The sequence below is a fragment of the Callithrix jacchus genome, chromosome 9, assembly GCF_049354715.1.
Source record: "Callithrix jacchus isolate 240 chromosome 9, calJac240_pri, whole genome shotgun sequence".
Taxonomy (NCBI): Eukaryota; Metazoa; Chordata; class Mammalia; order Primates; family Cebidae; genus Callithrix; species Callithrix jacchus.
The window spans coordinates 135,981,548-135,999,188 of NC_133510.1; the positions used below are offsets into that span (position 1 = coordinate 135,981,548).

Below are 17,641 nucleotides of genomic sequence, written 5' to 3' on the forward strand. Positions count from 1 at the left end.
CCAACATGACAAAACCCCGTCTCTACTAAAAATACAAAAATTAGCTGGCATCGTGACGCACGCCTGTAGCCACTGCACTCCAGCCTGTACAACAGAGCGAGACTCTGTCTTACAAAAAAAAAAAAAAACAGTGAAAACTAAAACATAGCAATGAATGGGCTGGGTGTGGTAACTCATGCCTGTAATCCCAACACTTTGGGAGGCTGAGGTAGGTGGATCACTTGAGGTCAGGAGTTCGAGACCAGCCTGGCCAACATGATGAAACTCCATCTCTACCAAAAATACAAAAATTATCCAGGTGTGGTGGTGGGCACCTGTAGTTCCAGCTATCCGAGAAATTGAGGTGGGAGAATCACTTGAACCTGGGAAGTGGAGGCTGCAGTGAGATGAGATCATGCCACTGCACTCCAGCCTGGGTGACAGAGTGAGACTGTCCCCAAAAACCAAACACAACACAGCAATGAATGCCACACAACCATGCTTGCTTCATGATCTGAAGTAGTTGTGGTCGTGGTCAGTTGCTTCCCCAGGCCCCTCTCCTTCCTCCTCGTAGCCAAGAGCCTCTAGAGAAGTCTGTCCAGTGACTGAGCCCTGGCCAAGCCACTCAGCAGGGTGGGCATGAGCAAAACCATTTCAGGACAGAAGAAGGATGGTGAGTAGAACAGGCAGCCCCTGGGTGACGGAGCTCCCCAGGGCCGGGCTGAGGAGGCAGAGGTGGGCCGGGACACTACTGGTGGGCCAGAGAGCACTACCAGCACCACTGAAGCAAGAAAGCTCTCACTGAAACTGGGAGTTCTGAGTTCTTTCAAAGGCTTACATTGGGTTTTTATGTTTTGTTTTTGAGACAGAGTCTCGCTCTGTCACCCAGGCTGGAATGCACTGGCACGATCTCCACTCACTCCAACCTCTGTCTCTCGGGGTTCAAGCAATTCTCCTGCCTCAGCCTCCTGAGTAGCTGGGATTACAGGTGCTGCCCACCACCACACCTGGCTAATTTTTGTATTTTTAGTAGAGACGGGTTTCACCATGTTGGCCAGGCTGGTCTCAAACTCTTGACCTCAGGTGATCTGCCCACCTTGGCCTCTCAAAGTGCTGGGATTACAGGCGTGAGGTGCCTGGCCTTTCTTGTTTGCAACCAAAGCATTCAAACTGAGAAGGGTTCCCCTATGAATTCCATAATCATTCTGCCACAGAGGCTGTAAACACAATGGTCCTCCCCAAGGGCTGGAGTCAGAGTCTGTGCCCAGCAGAGCCAGAGGCCACCAGGTCAGAAGGAATGATCCTCCCCAGAGGGCTGGAATCAGGGCCTGCCCCACCAAATACAATGGTCCTCCCTGAGGTCTGGAATCAGAGCCGTTGCCGCACCCTACCCCGACCCCCGCTGCCACAGCCAGAGGCCCGTGGTCAGAGGTGGCAACAGCAAGCAGCATTGCTGGGCTCATGTGAAGTTTTGACAGTGTGGCCAGGGCTCATGTGACTGGCCCATGCTGCCACGACAGCAGATGCCCAGACCTCACCTCGTCCTCCAGCTCCAGCACCTTCTCCCGGGACTCCTCTAGCTCCTGGCTGGTCAGTGCAATGACCTCTTGCAGCTCTTTCTCCAGCAGCATCTTGCTATGGCCGACAGTCTGCAGCTCCGCCTCTAGGGCCTGGATCCTCTCCTAAGGGCCAAGACGGAGCGGGGCCTTGGTCAGAGGACAGGCCCTGACCCCCACTTCCCGTGGCACTTGCAGGCGTGCAGCTGTGCGGCTGCACAAACCAGACGGCGGCTGTCGGATGCAGTCTCACGATACTTCCCTTCTGTTAAAGAAGATGAATTAACCAACCACAGCATGCACCTGGCGACACACCAGTATAATCAGGACAAACAAGATCATCTCTTCAGCTCAACGCTTCAAAAACACAGAAGAAAATCTTACCTGCAGACAACCATCTGTGGCAAGCACGCAGCACCAGGCATAATAAACACTACAAGTGTGTTCACGCACCACACTTCACATACACACACACGTATCACATAGCACACGCATACCAGGCATGCTGATGTACCACACACATGCTTAGGTAACACACACCACACATGGTATGTGCTCACACCCCACACACTGCACGCACATCCTCACACCTCATACATATGTCCCACACACTGTGCACATGCACTCCACACACCACGCAGACACCCACACTACGCACATGCACTCACACCCCACAACACGCACACACGTGTTCACACACCACATACACATGCTCCACAAAGTGCACCCACGCACACACCCCACACCGTGCACACACATGCTCACACCCCACACCATGCACACACTTCACACCGCTCACACTCCACACTGCACACACACGTATTCATGCCCTACACACCATGCACACATGCTCCACACCACGGACACACCACACTGTGCACATACACCCCACACCACGCACACACGTGCTCACACCCACACCACACTGCTCCACACCGTGCACACACATGCTCATGTCCTACACACCATGCACACACACCCCACACTGCACACACACGCTCACACCCCACACGTGCAGGAATACACGCAGGCACAGGCGTGCTCTCAGACGCCACCACTTGCTGCCGATGGTCCCAGCCCTTCCCAAGCACATTCCAGTGCCACTTAACCCTCACATGAGGAGGTTCTCATTCACCTCATTTTGGCTTAATTTCGCCGAGGATTAAAAAGGTGAGCAATTTGCCAAAAGCCACCACTTGCAAGTGCTAAAGCCCAGACAACGCAGACATTGGCTGGCGGCTGCACTACTCCTCAGCTGCAACAGTGCGGCGAGGGGCTGGCTCTGCTGCCTTTGCACCCTCCCCACCCCAGCCGTTCATGAGCCCAAGGAAAACGGCGTCTAAATCAAACTCCCCAACATTTTACAAAGCAACCAGGTGAGAAGGAGCATTTATTTGTTTCATTTTAAACACAGAGTCTCACTCTGCTGCCCAGGCTGGAGTGCAGTGGCAAAATCACGGCTCACTGCAGTTTCTGCCTCCCATCCTGGGCTGAGGCCATCCTCCCACCTCAACCTTTCAAGTAGCTCGGACCACAGGCACATGCCACCATGCCCAGGTAACTTTTTTTGTATTCTTCATAGAAATGGGGTCTCATTATGTTGCCCAGGCTGCTCTCAAACTCCTGGGCTCAAGTGATCCTCCCGCCTCAGCCTCCCAAAGTGCTGGGATTACAGGTGTGAGCCACCATGCCTGGCCTAGTTGGTTTGACAAGAAAACCCCATGTTATGATACATTCTCTTCCTCCCCATAAACTCTTAAATGGACAAGAGACAGAAACAAACTACACATAAGAAATACTAAGTTGTCAGTGCAAGGACACAAATTGGAGGATAACAAAATGAGGATGAACTCAGAGAGAATTTTATGCCTACTATGGAAAGTAAGAGAGTGTGGCAGGCCGCGGCCTCCACAGAAGGCCCTGCTCAGAGAGCCCTCCAGCGAAGCCACCCTGAACCCTGCCAAATGTGGACCCCCACACCCTCACTCCAGCTTCTAAGTGAATGTGGAGGCTGCTTTTCCTCCTGAGATGCGAGGAGGTGCAGAGGAAGCCGGAACGTGGTGGACCAGGGCAGGCCCTGCATCTGCCCCTTGGGAGCAGCTAAACTTCTTTGAGCCAAGAAGGTTTCTTGAGGAAAATGGGGTGAATGCCACAGACCCCAGACTGTGTGGGGTTCACAAGGCAATGCTCAGCCACTGCGGGTTCCCAGCAACCGACGCTGAGCGGCAGTTGAGAAAGATGCCACTTCACGTAAGCTCGGCCCCACTAGCCTTTAGGGGACAATCACTGACAGAGAGCCCTTCCCCGCATTGAGGGGCTGGCGCTGACGAAGGAGGGCACCGTGTTACCTACTTGTAGAGCCAGGCTGCTATCAGTGCTGCCGCCCTGGGCTCGGAGCTGGCCCAGCTCTGCATCTGCAGCCTCCTTGGCCGCAAGGGCCTCCTGCAGGCGGCGGCTAAGAATGCCCACGGCGCTCTCGTAGGCCTTGTGCTTGGTCTTCATCTCCTTCTGGGCGCTGGTCAGGTCTGAGCCCAGCCGCCTCATCTTCTGCTTCTGTTCCGTGATGGCTCTGGGGTGTTAGGAGGGAGACACGGGAGAAGCTGAATCACCCTCTGACGCGACCCTCCGGCATTCTGGTTTGCAACATCGGGCAACAGGAAGTGCGTTTTGGTGGCTGAGACCCTGGGCTCCTGGAGGCTGCCTCTGCTGAAGCCCCACCCTGTTTCCCCAGAACCCAGCCGCCCCTAGGAAAGCCAGGTGAGTTTGGGCCTGTCCTGCGGGGGGCTCATGCAGCAATGGGTCAGGCTGCGCCAGCTGCTCCCGCAGAGCCAGGCCAGTGGAAGCACTCAGTGAATTTAACCATTTCCACCACCAGCATCAGACCTGCCCTCCTCTAGGAGCAGCTTATAATCGACCCTGTGAATGCAGAGAAACAGTCTGCTCCTACCAGAAACGTTCTTGAGTATCAGTAAGAATTCCAACCATCAGATTCTGAGTAAACCACCAGCTGATCAAAGCAAAGCAGTACAGGCACTCACGCCTGCGATCCCAGCACTCTGGGAGGCCCAGAGCACGAGACCAGCCTGGGCAACATACTGAGACCCCATCTTGACAAAAAATAAAACAAAATTAGCCAGGCATGGTGGTACACACCTGTGGTTCCAGTTACTCCAGAGGCTGAGCTGGGGATCACTTAAGCCCAGGAGGTTGAGGCTGCAGTGAGCTCGGATGGCACCACTGCACTCACTCTAGCCTGGGCAACAGAATGAGACCATTTCAAAAACAAAACAAAAAAACCCCAAAACTCTGCATTTAGGTGGGCATGGTGGTTCACATCTATCATCCCAGCATGTTGAGAGGCTGAGACAGGAGGACTGCTTGGGCCCAGGAGTTCAAGACCAGCCTGGGCAACATGGTGACTCCCTATCTCTACAAAAATAACAAAGCAGCAAAGGGCATAGCACTGGAGAAGGAAGAAGACTCCCACGGCGTCTGCACACAAGTACCACGGGCGTGTGCGGGCAAAAGGCTCCTACGGCGTCTGCACACAAGTACCACGGGCGTGTGCAGGCAAAAGGCTCCTACGGCGTCTGCACACAAGTACCACGGGCGTGTGCGGGCAAAAGGCTCCTACGGCATCTCCATACAAGTATCATGGGCGTGTGCGGACGAAGTCTGTGTGTCCGTGTTTATGTGAGCATGAGATGTGAGGATGAAGCTACCACAGGCATGTACGGGCAAGGCCTGTGTCCACGTTTATGTGAGTGTGAGGAGGTGTGAGGATGAAGCACACATGTACCACGGGCATGTGCGGGTGAGGCCTGTGTCCACGTTTTATGTGAGCGTGAGGAGGTGTGAGGACGAACATGGGAGCATCTTTCAGGGGAGGGAGCTGGAACAGAGAGGGTGCTGCACAGAAAGTCAACCATAGAAACGCACAGGACCTTCTGTTACAGGAGCTTTAGCAAGTCCACGATAAACTCAGATTATTTTGCAGATAAGCCACCAAACCACACGGCCTCCACACCTGAGCCTTAACATTCCAAGCCGCTATGCTACCTCCCAAAGAGGGTGTCCCCCACAACCCCAGCAGACCCCAAGGCTCTCCTGCCTCCGCCAGGCACACGCAGACTTACTTCCGTGCTTCTTGCTGCAACTCTTCAATTTGTTTCTTCAGCGCCTCGTTGGCCTCTGTGACCGCGACCATCTGGTCCTTATCGAACTGCAAAGACTTCAGAAGGGAGGGAGGGAGGGAGTGCGTGAGGAGCAGCACCACCGTCCCAGCCCCGCTCCCCTCCGCAGCTCCAGCCCATCACCCCCGCCAATGGCACTGCTCAGGCCTGCCCTGGAAGACTTGGACCTTGAGAAAAACCCTGAGAGGGTATCTGCCTTCTTACAAACCATCCTTGACTGAGGCCAGCACGTGTTTCCAGACACTGTCCAAAGCATCAGAGGCACAACAGAGCATGACTGGGTCACAAGAAAGCCTGTGGACCCAGGACCCCTCCCTCAAATCCCCTGGACCCAAGATCCCTCCCCAGGGCCCCAGGACCCCTCCCCTCAGAGCCCCCAGGACCCCTTCCCCAGAGCCCCCAGGACTCCTCCCCCAAGTTCCCGGGTCCCCTCCCCTGGAAACCCCAGGACCTTCCTGAGCCCCCAGGATCCTTCCCTGGACATCACAGGACCCCTCCCCGGAGCCCCCCAGATGCCCTCTCCAGGCTCAACTGTGATTGCTGAGGGCCAGATCCCCCACCTGCTCCTGCCCTCACAGCCTTTCCCCAGCTCCTGTGTGCTAGGCGAGTCCCCAGAACCAGCCCAGGCCTGCAGCAGTGGGGTCTGAACATGCTGTGACTGCATTGCTGAGTCCTCCAGCCTTCTGCAGCCTCAGCTGCCGGCCTCCCTGCCCCACCCCGGCGTTCCATCAACCCCTGGCCCACCCACCTCACCAACCCAGCACTTCCCCATCAGCCCCCAGCCCACCTCCCCACCCTACCCCACGCTCCTCCATCAGCCCCTACTTTCCCACACTGATGGCACCTGCCTCACCACTTCAGCACCAGCTACTCACAGGCCTCAGCCTGGCTCCTACTGAGCCAGACACGCCGACCGATCTGGGACCTTGGCTTGGTCCTCTCGGGCAACTTCAGAAACATCATGGCGCCCTTGGTCTAATGTCCGTCCAACCACCCTCCCCAACTTACTGCTGCTCTCCTGATTCCTCATCTCACACCCCTTCCCCTCACCTCCCGCTCACCCACTCTGCCACCTGCATCCGAGAAACCATCACCAGCATCCCCAGTACCCACTGCGTGCAGAAGCCACACCAGGCTCAGTTTCCACAGGAATGTGACTGGCTCTGGCCAGTCCCAGCTCTGCACCCACAAGGGACTCCCAGGGTCCCCGGGCCCCAGTGTTCTGCCCTGACGTGGGGTCTCCACAGAACCCTCACCCTTGCTCTCTGCATAGCGGTCACTCTCCTCTCACACACTGGATCCCGGGGGCCCGTGGCAATGGAGGGAAGCCAGGTACCTCACGGAGCCTCCTTACTCCCTCCCTTCTTGCAATGTCACCACCTGGACCTAACAGGCCTTACCAGACTGCCCCTCCAGGACCTACCGAGCCTCACCGGACTGCCCCTCCAGGACCTACCAACGAGGCCTCACCAGCTCCCCTTCCAGGACCTACTGAGCCTCACTGGAATGGCCCTCCAAGACCTACCAACCAGGCCTCACCGGCTCCCCCTCCAGGATCTACCAGGCCTCACTGGCTGCCCCTCCAGGACCTACCAACCAGACCTCACCGGCTCCCCCTCCAGGACCTACCAGGCCTCACCAACTGCCCCACCAGGACCTACCAGGCCTCACTGGCTGCCCCTCCAGGACCTACCAACCAGGCCTCACTGGTTCCCCCTCCAGGACCTACTGGGCCTCACCAGCTGCCCCTCCAGGACCTACCAACCAGGCCTCACTGGTTCCCCCTCCAGGACCTACTGGGCCTCACCGGCTGCCCCTCCAGGACCTACTAACCAGGCCTCACTGGCTGCCCCTCCAGGACCTACCAACCAGGCCTCACCGGTTCCCCCTCCAGGACCTACCAGGCCTCACCGGCTCCCCCTCCAGGACCTACCAGGCCTCACCAGTTCCCCCTCCAGGACCTACTGGGCCTCACCGGCTGCCCCTCCAGGACCTACCAACCAGGCCTCACTGGTTCCCCCTCCAGGACCTACTGGGCCTCACCGGCTGCCCCTCCAGGACCTACCAGGCCTCACCAACTGCCCCACCAGGACCTACCAGGCCTCACCGGCTGCCCCTCCAGGACCTACCAACCAGGCCTCACTGGTTCCCCCTCCAGGATCTACTGGGCCTCACCGGCTGCCCCTCCAGGACCTATGCTCCAGGTGGGCCTTGTTCTGGGCTGTTCCTCCAAAAGCCTCTCCTCACCTTGCCCCCGCCCCGCCCCAGACACAGTGGGCCCCCAAGTGCTTTGGCTGAATCCTCCCCAGCGAGTGAGTCAATCTGACACTGGCAGACCTGCAGGTGTGTCTCCATCTCGTCTCGCTCCTTCTGTGCGGCCTGGAGATGCCCTTCAAGGTCCGCCATCTGCTGCTGGGCCTGGGACGCCTCCCTGTGCAGGCGTGAGAGCTCCGCCTCCGCAGCCCGCTTCTCCCCCTGCACGTGCATTAGCTCCTGCCGCAGCTCTTTCAGCTCCGAGTCCAGCCTCTTCCTGGTGGCCTTCAGCTCACTGATGAGCTGGTCTTTGGAGGTGGTGTCGCGCCGGTAGGCCTCCACCATCACCTGCCAGAAAGACCAAGCTGTGAGCCTGCATTTGGGGGCCTTCCTGGGGGTCAAGGTGGCTTCAACAGAAATGTTTACCACTTATCGGAGGCATAACTTTTTTGAGGTAAAGATACATTTCATCAAATCTAAGACTTCACCGACTGAGACACATCATTATTTATTCACAGGTGACATCAGTGCCCAATCAAGAGTCTGTGATGCACGTGGCAGGCACACCGGCCTGCTAGGCATCTCCTTTATCACAGGGAATCGCTCTCTCCTGCCTTCAGTGCACTGCTTTGCTTCCAACAGGTCCTCCCCTTGCTTGGGGCTTGGTAATAAAACAAAATTAAAGCAGCACTCACAACACCGCCTCAGGGGTCGCCCTCGCTCAGAAATAAAATACAGCAGGCTGGGTGCGGTGGCTCATGCTTGTAATCTCAGCACTTTGGGAGGCCGGGTCACGACGTCAGGAGTTTGAGACTAGCCTGGCCAATATGGCGAAACCCCATCTCTACTAAAAATACAAAAATTAGCTAGGTATGGGGCATGTGCCTGTAGTCCCAACTACTTGGGAGGCTGAGGCAGGAGAATCACTTGATCCCAGCAGGCGGAGGTTGCAGTAACAGGGACAGCACTACTGCATGCCAGCCTCAGTGACAGAGCCAGACTCCATCTCAAAAACAAAACACCAGCACTCACACCGCTGCTTTGGGGTGGCCCTCGCTCAGTAATAAAACACGGCAGCACTCACGATACAGATCCAGGGGTGGTCCTAACTCAGAACCCATAAACTCCAACAAGAGGGAGAGTTCAACAGCAGGTTTCCAAGATGCCGCCCAAAGGAAAAAGTGTGGTTCTGGAAAAGCAGGGAAAGGAGGAGCAGCCTCTTGGAGTGACAGTGCTGACAAGAAGGCTCAAGGTCCCAAAGGTGGTGGCAATGCAGGAAAGGTCAGACACATTCTACGTGAAAAGCACGGCAAAATCATGGAAACCGTGGAAAAGTTAAAGGGTGGGGTGGCTGCACGATGTAGTGAAGACAAAGCCAGGCGAGGGGGTGACTTGGGTTGGGTGACCAGGGTCCCTCCATGGTGGGACCATTTCAAAAAGCAGCATTTGCCTTGCCTGTAAGTGGGATGGATAAGTCTGTGTTTACACACCCACCAGTTAAGACAAAATTTGGATATATTACTATGGCTGAAGTAAGAAAAAAAATCATATGAAAGACTGAAAAAAAAATCCAACAAGAGGTATTGGCTTCACCGACACAAAATTTACATATTCCGTTTCTTTTTGGGTGACCATAATTTGTTTCAACGCTGGAACTCCATGTAAATTTTTCAAAGACATTTTAAACGGCAAACCCAACCTGCATGGTAACACCACCACACAACACATACAGCTCCGTGGAGCAAGCAACATCTGCTCCAATAACAGCCGATCCTGGAGATCTGAGGGCCAAGACTCCCACCCTGCTGTGGAAGTGTGTCTTGACTTTGGAGATTAAGTTTCTTTAAAAAAGTTAAAGAGATCTGATGAGGCCAAAAAAGAAATCATCTAATGAGGCCAAAAAAAAAAAAAAAAAAAAAAAAACTTAAAGAGAATCTGAGATGTTAGATTCTCAATTTCAATTAAATTGGAATTGCTAAGCAATTAAACCACACAAAACTGTTCATATGCTTGCTTCAAGAAATCAACAACACATTTTTACCTTTTGTTGAATAAACTGTTCCTTTATTTTTTGCGTCTGTTTTTTCAGAGCGGCAGTCTCCTGCTGCAGGTGTTCCACCTATGGGGGACATGTGAATAGATGTTACACTGAGGGCTCCAGGAGGTGACACATCTGCAGAGAAGTTACACTGAAGGCTCCAGGAGGGACACGTCTGCAGAGAAGTTACACTGAGGGCTCCAGGAGGGAATTGTGTCTGCAGAGAAGTGACTAAGGGCTCCAGGAAGGGGGGCACATCTGCAGAGACTTTACACTGAGGGCTCCAGTAGGGGACATGTCTGCAGAGAAGTTACACTGAGGGATCCAGAAGGGGGTGGTCACATCTGCAGAGACTTTATACTGAGGGCTCCAGGAGGGGAATGTGTCTGCAAAGATGTTACACTGAAGTCTCCAGAAGAGGAACACATCTGCAGAGACATTACACTGAAGACCCCAGGAGGAGGACACACCTGCAGAGATGTTATACAGAGGGCTCCAGGAAAGGAATGTGTGATACACTGAAGGCTCCAGGAGGGGAATACATCTGTGCAAATGTTACAGAGGGCTCCAGGAGGGGACACATCTGCACAGATGTTACCCTGAGGGCTCTAGAAGGGGACACATCTGCACAGATGTTCCACTGATGGCTCCAGGAAAGGACACATCTGCAGAGATGTTATATGGAAGGCTCCAGGAGGGTAACATGTCTGCACAGACGTTACACTGAGGTCTCCAGGAGGGGGGCACATCTGCAGAGACATTACACTGAGGGCTCCAGGAAAGGACACATCTACAGAATTGTTACACTTAAGGGCTATAGGAGGGGAATGTGTCTGAGGGCTCCAGGAGAAGGATGCATGTGCATAAATATTACACTGAGGGCTCCAACAAGGGGACATATCTACATAGATGTTACACTGAGGGCTCCAGGAGGGTAAGTCATCTACACAGACATTACACTGATGGCTCCAGAAGGGGACACATCTGCGCAGATGTTATAGGAAGAAGTGTTTGTGACCTGATGGGAACTGGTGATTCCTAAGGTCTGGGCTCTCCCTCCTCACCACTGAGAGCATGAAGCTGCGGTGATGGGGAAGGAGGTGGGAGAAGGGATGAGGCCAGGGGACACTCCAGCCCAGGGCTTGGCAAACCTTTCTTGGAGACACCTGATAGGAAACGACTGCTCAGCAATGCTCTTGCAGCACAGGAGCAGCTCCAGGCCACCCACAGGCAAACGAGCAGGGTTGTTCCAGTGACAGTTTACAAAACCGTGCTGGGCTGTGTCCACAGGCTAAAGGTGCTGACCCTAGGCTCTGGTCCTCGTACTGCAAAGTCTATCAAGCCTATCTCATTCAGCACGGGAGCTTGTGAGAAATGCAGAGCCTCGAGTGCAGACCCACCACACAGGATGCGTACTTAGAGGGCCCCACACAGACCCTCCACACATGACGCGTGCTTAAACTGTCCCACACAGACCCACCACACAGGACGTGTACTCAGAGGGTCTCACAAAGACACACCACACAGGACGCGTACTCAGAGGGCCCCACACAGACACACCACACAGGACCTGTACTCCAAGGGCCCTACACAGACCCACCACACAGGACCTACACTCACAGGGTCCCACAGAGACCCCACTGCACAGGACCTATACTCCGAGGCTCCCAAACAGAGCCACCACACAGGACCTACACTCACAGGGTCCCACAAACAGACCCACAACGCAGGACCTATACTCAGAGGGTCCCACACAGAGCCACCGCACAGGATCTACCCTTGGAGGGTCCCACACAGACCCACCACATAGGACCTACACTCAGAGGGTCCCACACAGACCCATCGCACAGGATCTACACTCACAGGGTCCCATAGAGACCCACCGCACAGGACCTACATTCACAGGGTCCCACACAGACCCATCGCACAGGATCTACACTTGGAGGGTCCCACACAGACCCACCGCACAGGACCTGCACTCACAGGATCCCACACAGACCCACCGCACAGGACCTGCACTCACAGGATCCCACACAGACCCACCGCACAGGACCTACACTCACAGGCTCCCACACAGACCCACCGCACAGGACCTACACTCGGAGGCTCCCACACAGACCCACCACACAGGATCTACACTCACAGGGTCCCACAGAGACCCACCGCACAGGACCTACATTCACAGGGTCCCACACAGACCCATCGCACAGGATCTACACTTGGAGGGTCCCACACAGACCCACCGCACAGGACCTACACTCACAGGATCCCACACAGACCCACCGCACAGGACCTACACTCGGAGGCTCCCACACAGACCCACCGCACAGGACCTACACTCACAGGATCCCACACAGACCCACCGCACAGGACCTACACTCACAGGGTCCCACACAGACCCACCACACAGGACCTACACTCACAGGGTCCCACACAGACCCACTGCACAGGACCTACACTCACAGGGTCCCACACAGACCCACCGCACAGGACCTACACTCACAGGATCCCACACAGACCCACCACACAGGACCTACACTCGGAGGCTCCCACACAGACCCACCGCACAGGACCTACACTCACAGGATCCCACACAGACCCACCGCACAGGACCTACACTCACAGGGTCCCACACAGACCCACCACACAGGACCTACACTCACAGGGTCCCACACAGACCCACCGCACAGGACCTACACTCACAGGATCCCACACAGACCCACCGCACAGGACCTACACTCGGAGGCTCCCACACAGACCCACCGCACAGGACCTACACTCACAGGATCCCACACAGACCCACCACACAGGACCTACACTCGGAGGCTCCCACACAGACCCACCGCACAGGACCTACACTCGGAGGCTCCCACACAGACCTACCACACAGGACCTACACTCACAGGATCCCACACAGACCCACCGCACAGGACCTACACTCACAGGATCCCACACAGACCCACTGCACAGGACCTACACTCGGAGGCTCCCACACAGACCCACCACACAGGACCTACACTCACAGGGTCCCACACAGACCCACCACACAGGACCTACACTCACAGGGTCCCACACAGACCCACCACACAGGACCTACACTCACAGGACCTACACTCACAGGGTCCCACACAGACCCACCACACAGGATCTACACTCACAGGCTCCCACACAGACCCACCACACAGGACCTACACTCACAGGGTCCCACACAGACCCACCACACAGGACCTACACTCACAGGGTCCCACACAGACCCACCACACAGGACCTACACTCACAGGCTCCCACACAGACCCACCACACAGGATCTACACTCACAGGGTCCCACACAGACCCACCGCACAGGACCTACACTCACAGGGTCCCACACAGACCCACCGCACAGGACCTACACTCACAGGATCCCACACAGACCCACCGCACAGGACCTACACTCACAGGGTCCCACACAGACCCACCGCACAGGACCTACACTCACAGAATCCCACACAGACCCACCGCACAGGACCTACACTCGGAGGCTCCCACACAGACCCACCGCACAGGACCTACACTCACAGGATCCCACACAGACCCACCGCACAGGACCTACACTCACAGGCTCCCACACAGACCCACCGCACAGGACCTACACTCACAGGATCCCACACAGACCCACCGCACAGGACCTACACTCGGAGGCTCCCACACAGACCCACCGCACAGGACCTACACTCGGAGGCTCCCACACAGACCCACCGCACAGGACCTACACTCGGAGGCTCCCACACAGACCCACCGCACAGGACCTACACTCGGAGGCTCCCACACAGACCCACCGCACAGGATCTACACTCACAGGGTCCCACACAGACCCACCGCACAGGACCTACACTCACAGGATCCCACACAGACCCACCGCACAGGACCTACACTCGGAGGCTCCCACACAGACCCACCGCACAGGACCTACACTCGGAGGCTCCCACACAGACCCACCGCACAGGACCTACACTCGGAGGCTCCCACACAGACCCACCGCACAGGACCTACACTCACAGGATCCCACACAGACCCACCGCACAGGACCTACACTCGGAGGCTCCCACACAGACCCACCGCACAGGACCTACACTCGGAGGCTCCCACACAGACCCACCGCACATGACCTACACTCGGAGGCTCCCACACAGACCCACCGCACAGGACCTACACTCGGAGGCTCCCACACAGACCCACCGCACAGGACCTACACTCACAGGATCCCACACAGACCCACCGCACAGGACCTACACTCGGAGGCTCCCACACAGACCCACCGCACAGGACCTACACTCGGAGGCTCCCACACAGACCCACCGCACAGGACCTACACTCGGAGGCTCCCACACAGACCCACCGCACAGGACCTACACTCACAGGGTCCCACACAGACCCACTGCACAGGACCTACACTCACAGGGTCCCACACAGACCCACTGCACAGGACCTACACTCACAGGGTCCCACACAGACCCACCGCACAGGACCTACACTCACAGGATCCCACACAGACCCACCGCACAGGACCTACACTCGGAGGCTCCCACACAGACCCACCGCACAGGACCTACACTCACAGGATCCCACACAGACCCACCGCACAGGACCTACACTCACAGGGTCCCACAGAGACCCACTGCACAGGACCTACACTCACAGGATCCCACACAGACCCACCACACAGGACCTACACTCACAGGGTCCCACAGAGACCCACTGCACAGGATCTACACTCACAGGGTCCCACAGAGACCCACTGCACAGGACTTACACTCACAGGCTCCCACACAGACCCACCACACAGGACCTGCACTCGGAGGGTCCCACACAGACCCACCACACAGGACCTACACTCACAGGGTCCCACACGGACCCACCACACATGATATACACTCACAGGGTCCCACACAGACCCACCACACAGGACCTACACTCACAGGGTCCCACACAGACCCACCACACAGGACCTACACTCACAGGGTCCCACACAGACCCACTGCACAGGACTTACACTCACAGGCTCCCACACAGACCCACCACACAGGACCTACACTCACAGGGTCCCACACGGACCCACCACACAGGATCTACACTCACAGGGTCCCACAGAGACCCACTGCACAGGACTTACACTCACAGGCTCCCACACAGACCCACCACACAGGACCTACACTCACAGGGTCCCACAGAGACCCACTGCACAGGACCTACACTCACAGGCTCCCACACAGACCCACCAACAGGACCTACACTCACAGGGTCAGCAAAACCTCTGCCCCCACATGGATACTGCCGTGTCAAGATGCCTAGGAACCGAGTGGCTAATGCCTGTAATCCCAGCACTTTGCAGGGGCTGAGGCAGGCAATTTACTTGAAACAAGTGTTTGAGACCAGCCTTGGCTACACGGCAAAACCCGTGTGTATTAAAAAAAAAGATGGCCAGGGACACATGCACATTCCACAAGGCCAGGTGGAGTAGCCAACACCAGGCAGGCGGTGACCAGGAGGCCATCCATCTCCCAGCTGGGCTGACTGTGGTCCCCAGGGCAGGAAAACAGACTTCAAGCTGGGAAAGCAGCTTCCAAGACGAGGTCACCACTGCCACCACCTTCATCTGTCCTGGGGAAACAGCCTAACCCAAGGTTAACTTGGATTAAATAACTACCAGCAATGACAACATGGGTAAAATTCCAATACGAGAAGTAACACCTGCTCGTTCCACCAGCCTCTCCCACAGTCTTCCAGGTATCAGCTGATGTTTCTTACTGAGCTAACGGTCAGTAAAATCAAGTTCAAATTCATCAAAAGAATTTGGACAGTTCCTCTAAACTAACTCCCCCAACACTGCAAACAGCAATGACCTGTCGGAATGCATGTTTCCCAGAAAAACCACTTTGTAGAGTTCAGTATCTGTAGGGACAGCTTCCTTAGGAAAGAGGGAAAATACTAGGGATTTCCTCTTGCCCTTGATCCTTATACAGTGGGATTTAAAGACAGAATAATTCTCTGATACTCTGCTTCTCCCGTATCCTTCTTCCATTTTCCCATTCTGTGTATATTTTTCAACAGTTCTGCCTACATCAAAGCCACATCAGAAGGGCTTTCCCCAGGTCTGACATGCCTGTAGGTGACGCTCTGATGCAGCAGGACCCGAGGCATGTTGCCCTCAGGCCACGCCGGGCTGCTCCCCTGTGCACTGGCCCCCACGACCGTGCAGCCAAATGCCCAGTGGGTGCCACATGCAGGCAGGCACACATAAAGGATGGCAAAAGGAAAACCCACGTTTCCTGCAGCTTCTCCTAAATGTGAGCTCCACATCATCAGTGAACAGAAACCGATGTTTCTTGGTAGATTACTTTCAAAAGTCCCCAAAAGAACTCTAGTTTCCCACCCAGCAGCCAGTGCAGGGCCAGGAGCGCAGCACAGCTTGTGTAGTTCTGTCCTCCACAAAGCCCCAAGCCCTGCCCTGAAAGTATTCTTCCTCAGGTCACACAGTTACAAAATAACACGTCCAAAGAAAAGACCCAACGCCCAGGCAAGGTGGCTCATGCCTGTAATCCCAGCACTGTTTAGGCCAAGGCAGTTCAATCACTTTAGGTCAGGAGTTCAAGATTAGCCTGGCCAACATGGCGAAAGCCCGTCTCTACTACGAATACAAAAATTAGCCTGGCATGGTGGCACACACCTGTAATGCCAGCTACTCGGGAGGCATGAGAACCACTTGAATCTGAACCTGGGAGGTGGAGGCTGCAGTGAGCAGAGAACATGCCACTGCACTCCAGCCTGGGCGAAAGAGGGAGACTGTTTCAAAAAAAAAAAAAAAAAAGACAGGACCAAACAATCAGCATCATTCCTGCACGAAAGGTTCTGATTCAAATCAAAACACACGGACTGCATTACCTGGCTGGACTTGATGGCAAGTTCTTCTCTTAACTTCTCTAAAGTTTCTGCCGTTTCCTCGGTACCTTCCCCCAAGCGCCTTGCTCCTTGGTCGAGCTCCTCCTTGCCACTCTTGGCTGCCTGCAGAGCTGCCTCCAAGATGATCTTCTCATTCTGCAGGAGGCAGATCGTGTCCTCCCTGGAGGCGGCCTCACCCTGCAGCTCCCCCAGCCTGGCCTGCAGCTCGTCGTACTGTGTCTGCAGGGCATCGAGAGACTGCTCCCTGCTCTGCAGACCCTCCTGAGTCAAGGTGAGCTGCTTCATCAGGTTCAGGTGCTCCTGCTGCAGAGCCTCCAGCTGTTGGTCTCGGTGGAGCAAGGTCAGCTTCACCTGGAGAAGGAATGAGGTGCACATGGCTGCGCCGAACCCTGCTCCGAGAACGTATGCCCTCCTCCTGCTCAATTTCCCTATCTGGGAACGTGTGCCCTCCTCCTGTTCAATTTCCCTATCCGAGAACATATGCCCTACTCCGAGAATGTGTGCCCTTCTGTTCAGATTTCCCTATCCGAGAACGTTATACTTTACACTGAGAATGTGTGCCCTTCTGTTCCGATCTCCCTATCCGAGAACGTATCCCCTTCTCCTGTTCAGATCTCCCTATCCGAGAACATATGCCCTTCTCCGAGAATGTATGCCCTTTTTCTGTTGAGGTTTCAAATAAT

General features: G+C 55.7%; 1 protein-coding gene and 1 pseudogene across 4 annotated transcripts in view; one reads left to right on the forward strand and one right to left on the reverse strand.

Moving 5' to 3' along the window:
* GOLGA3 (golgin A3) overlaps nt 1-17,641 on the reverse strand; it is a 59,573-nt gene that overhangs the window by 13,669 nt on the left and 28,263 nt on the right. For all 4 annotated transcript variants that reach the window (XM_035258283.3, XM_035258284.3, XM_035258281.3 and 1 more), the window contains exons 11-16: nt 16,941-17,309; nt 10,023-10,100; nt 8,066-8,329; nt 5,672-5,766; nt 3,888-4,104; nt 1,518-1,661 (exon numbers count right to left, since the gene is read on the reverse strand). In XM_035258283.3, coding sequence (XP_035114174.3) covers nt 1,518-1,661; nt 3,888-4,104; nt 5,672-5,766; nt 8,066-8,329; nt 10,023-10,100; nt 16,941-17,309 — 1,167 coding nt within the window. The remainder of the gene's footprint in view (nt 1-1,517; nt 1,662-3,887; nt 4,105-5,671; nt 5,767-8,065; nt 8,330-10,022; nt 10,101-16,940; nt 17,310-17,641) is intronic.
* On the forward strand, nt 9,119-9,665 carry LOC118144404 (peptidyl-prolyl cis-trans isomerase NIMA-interacting 4 pseudogene; annotated as a pseudogene).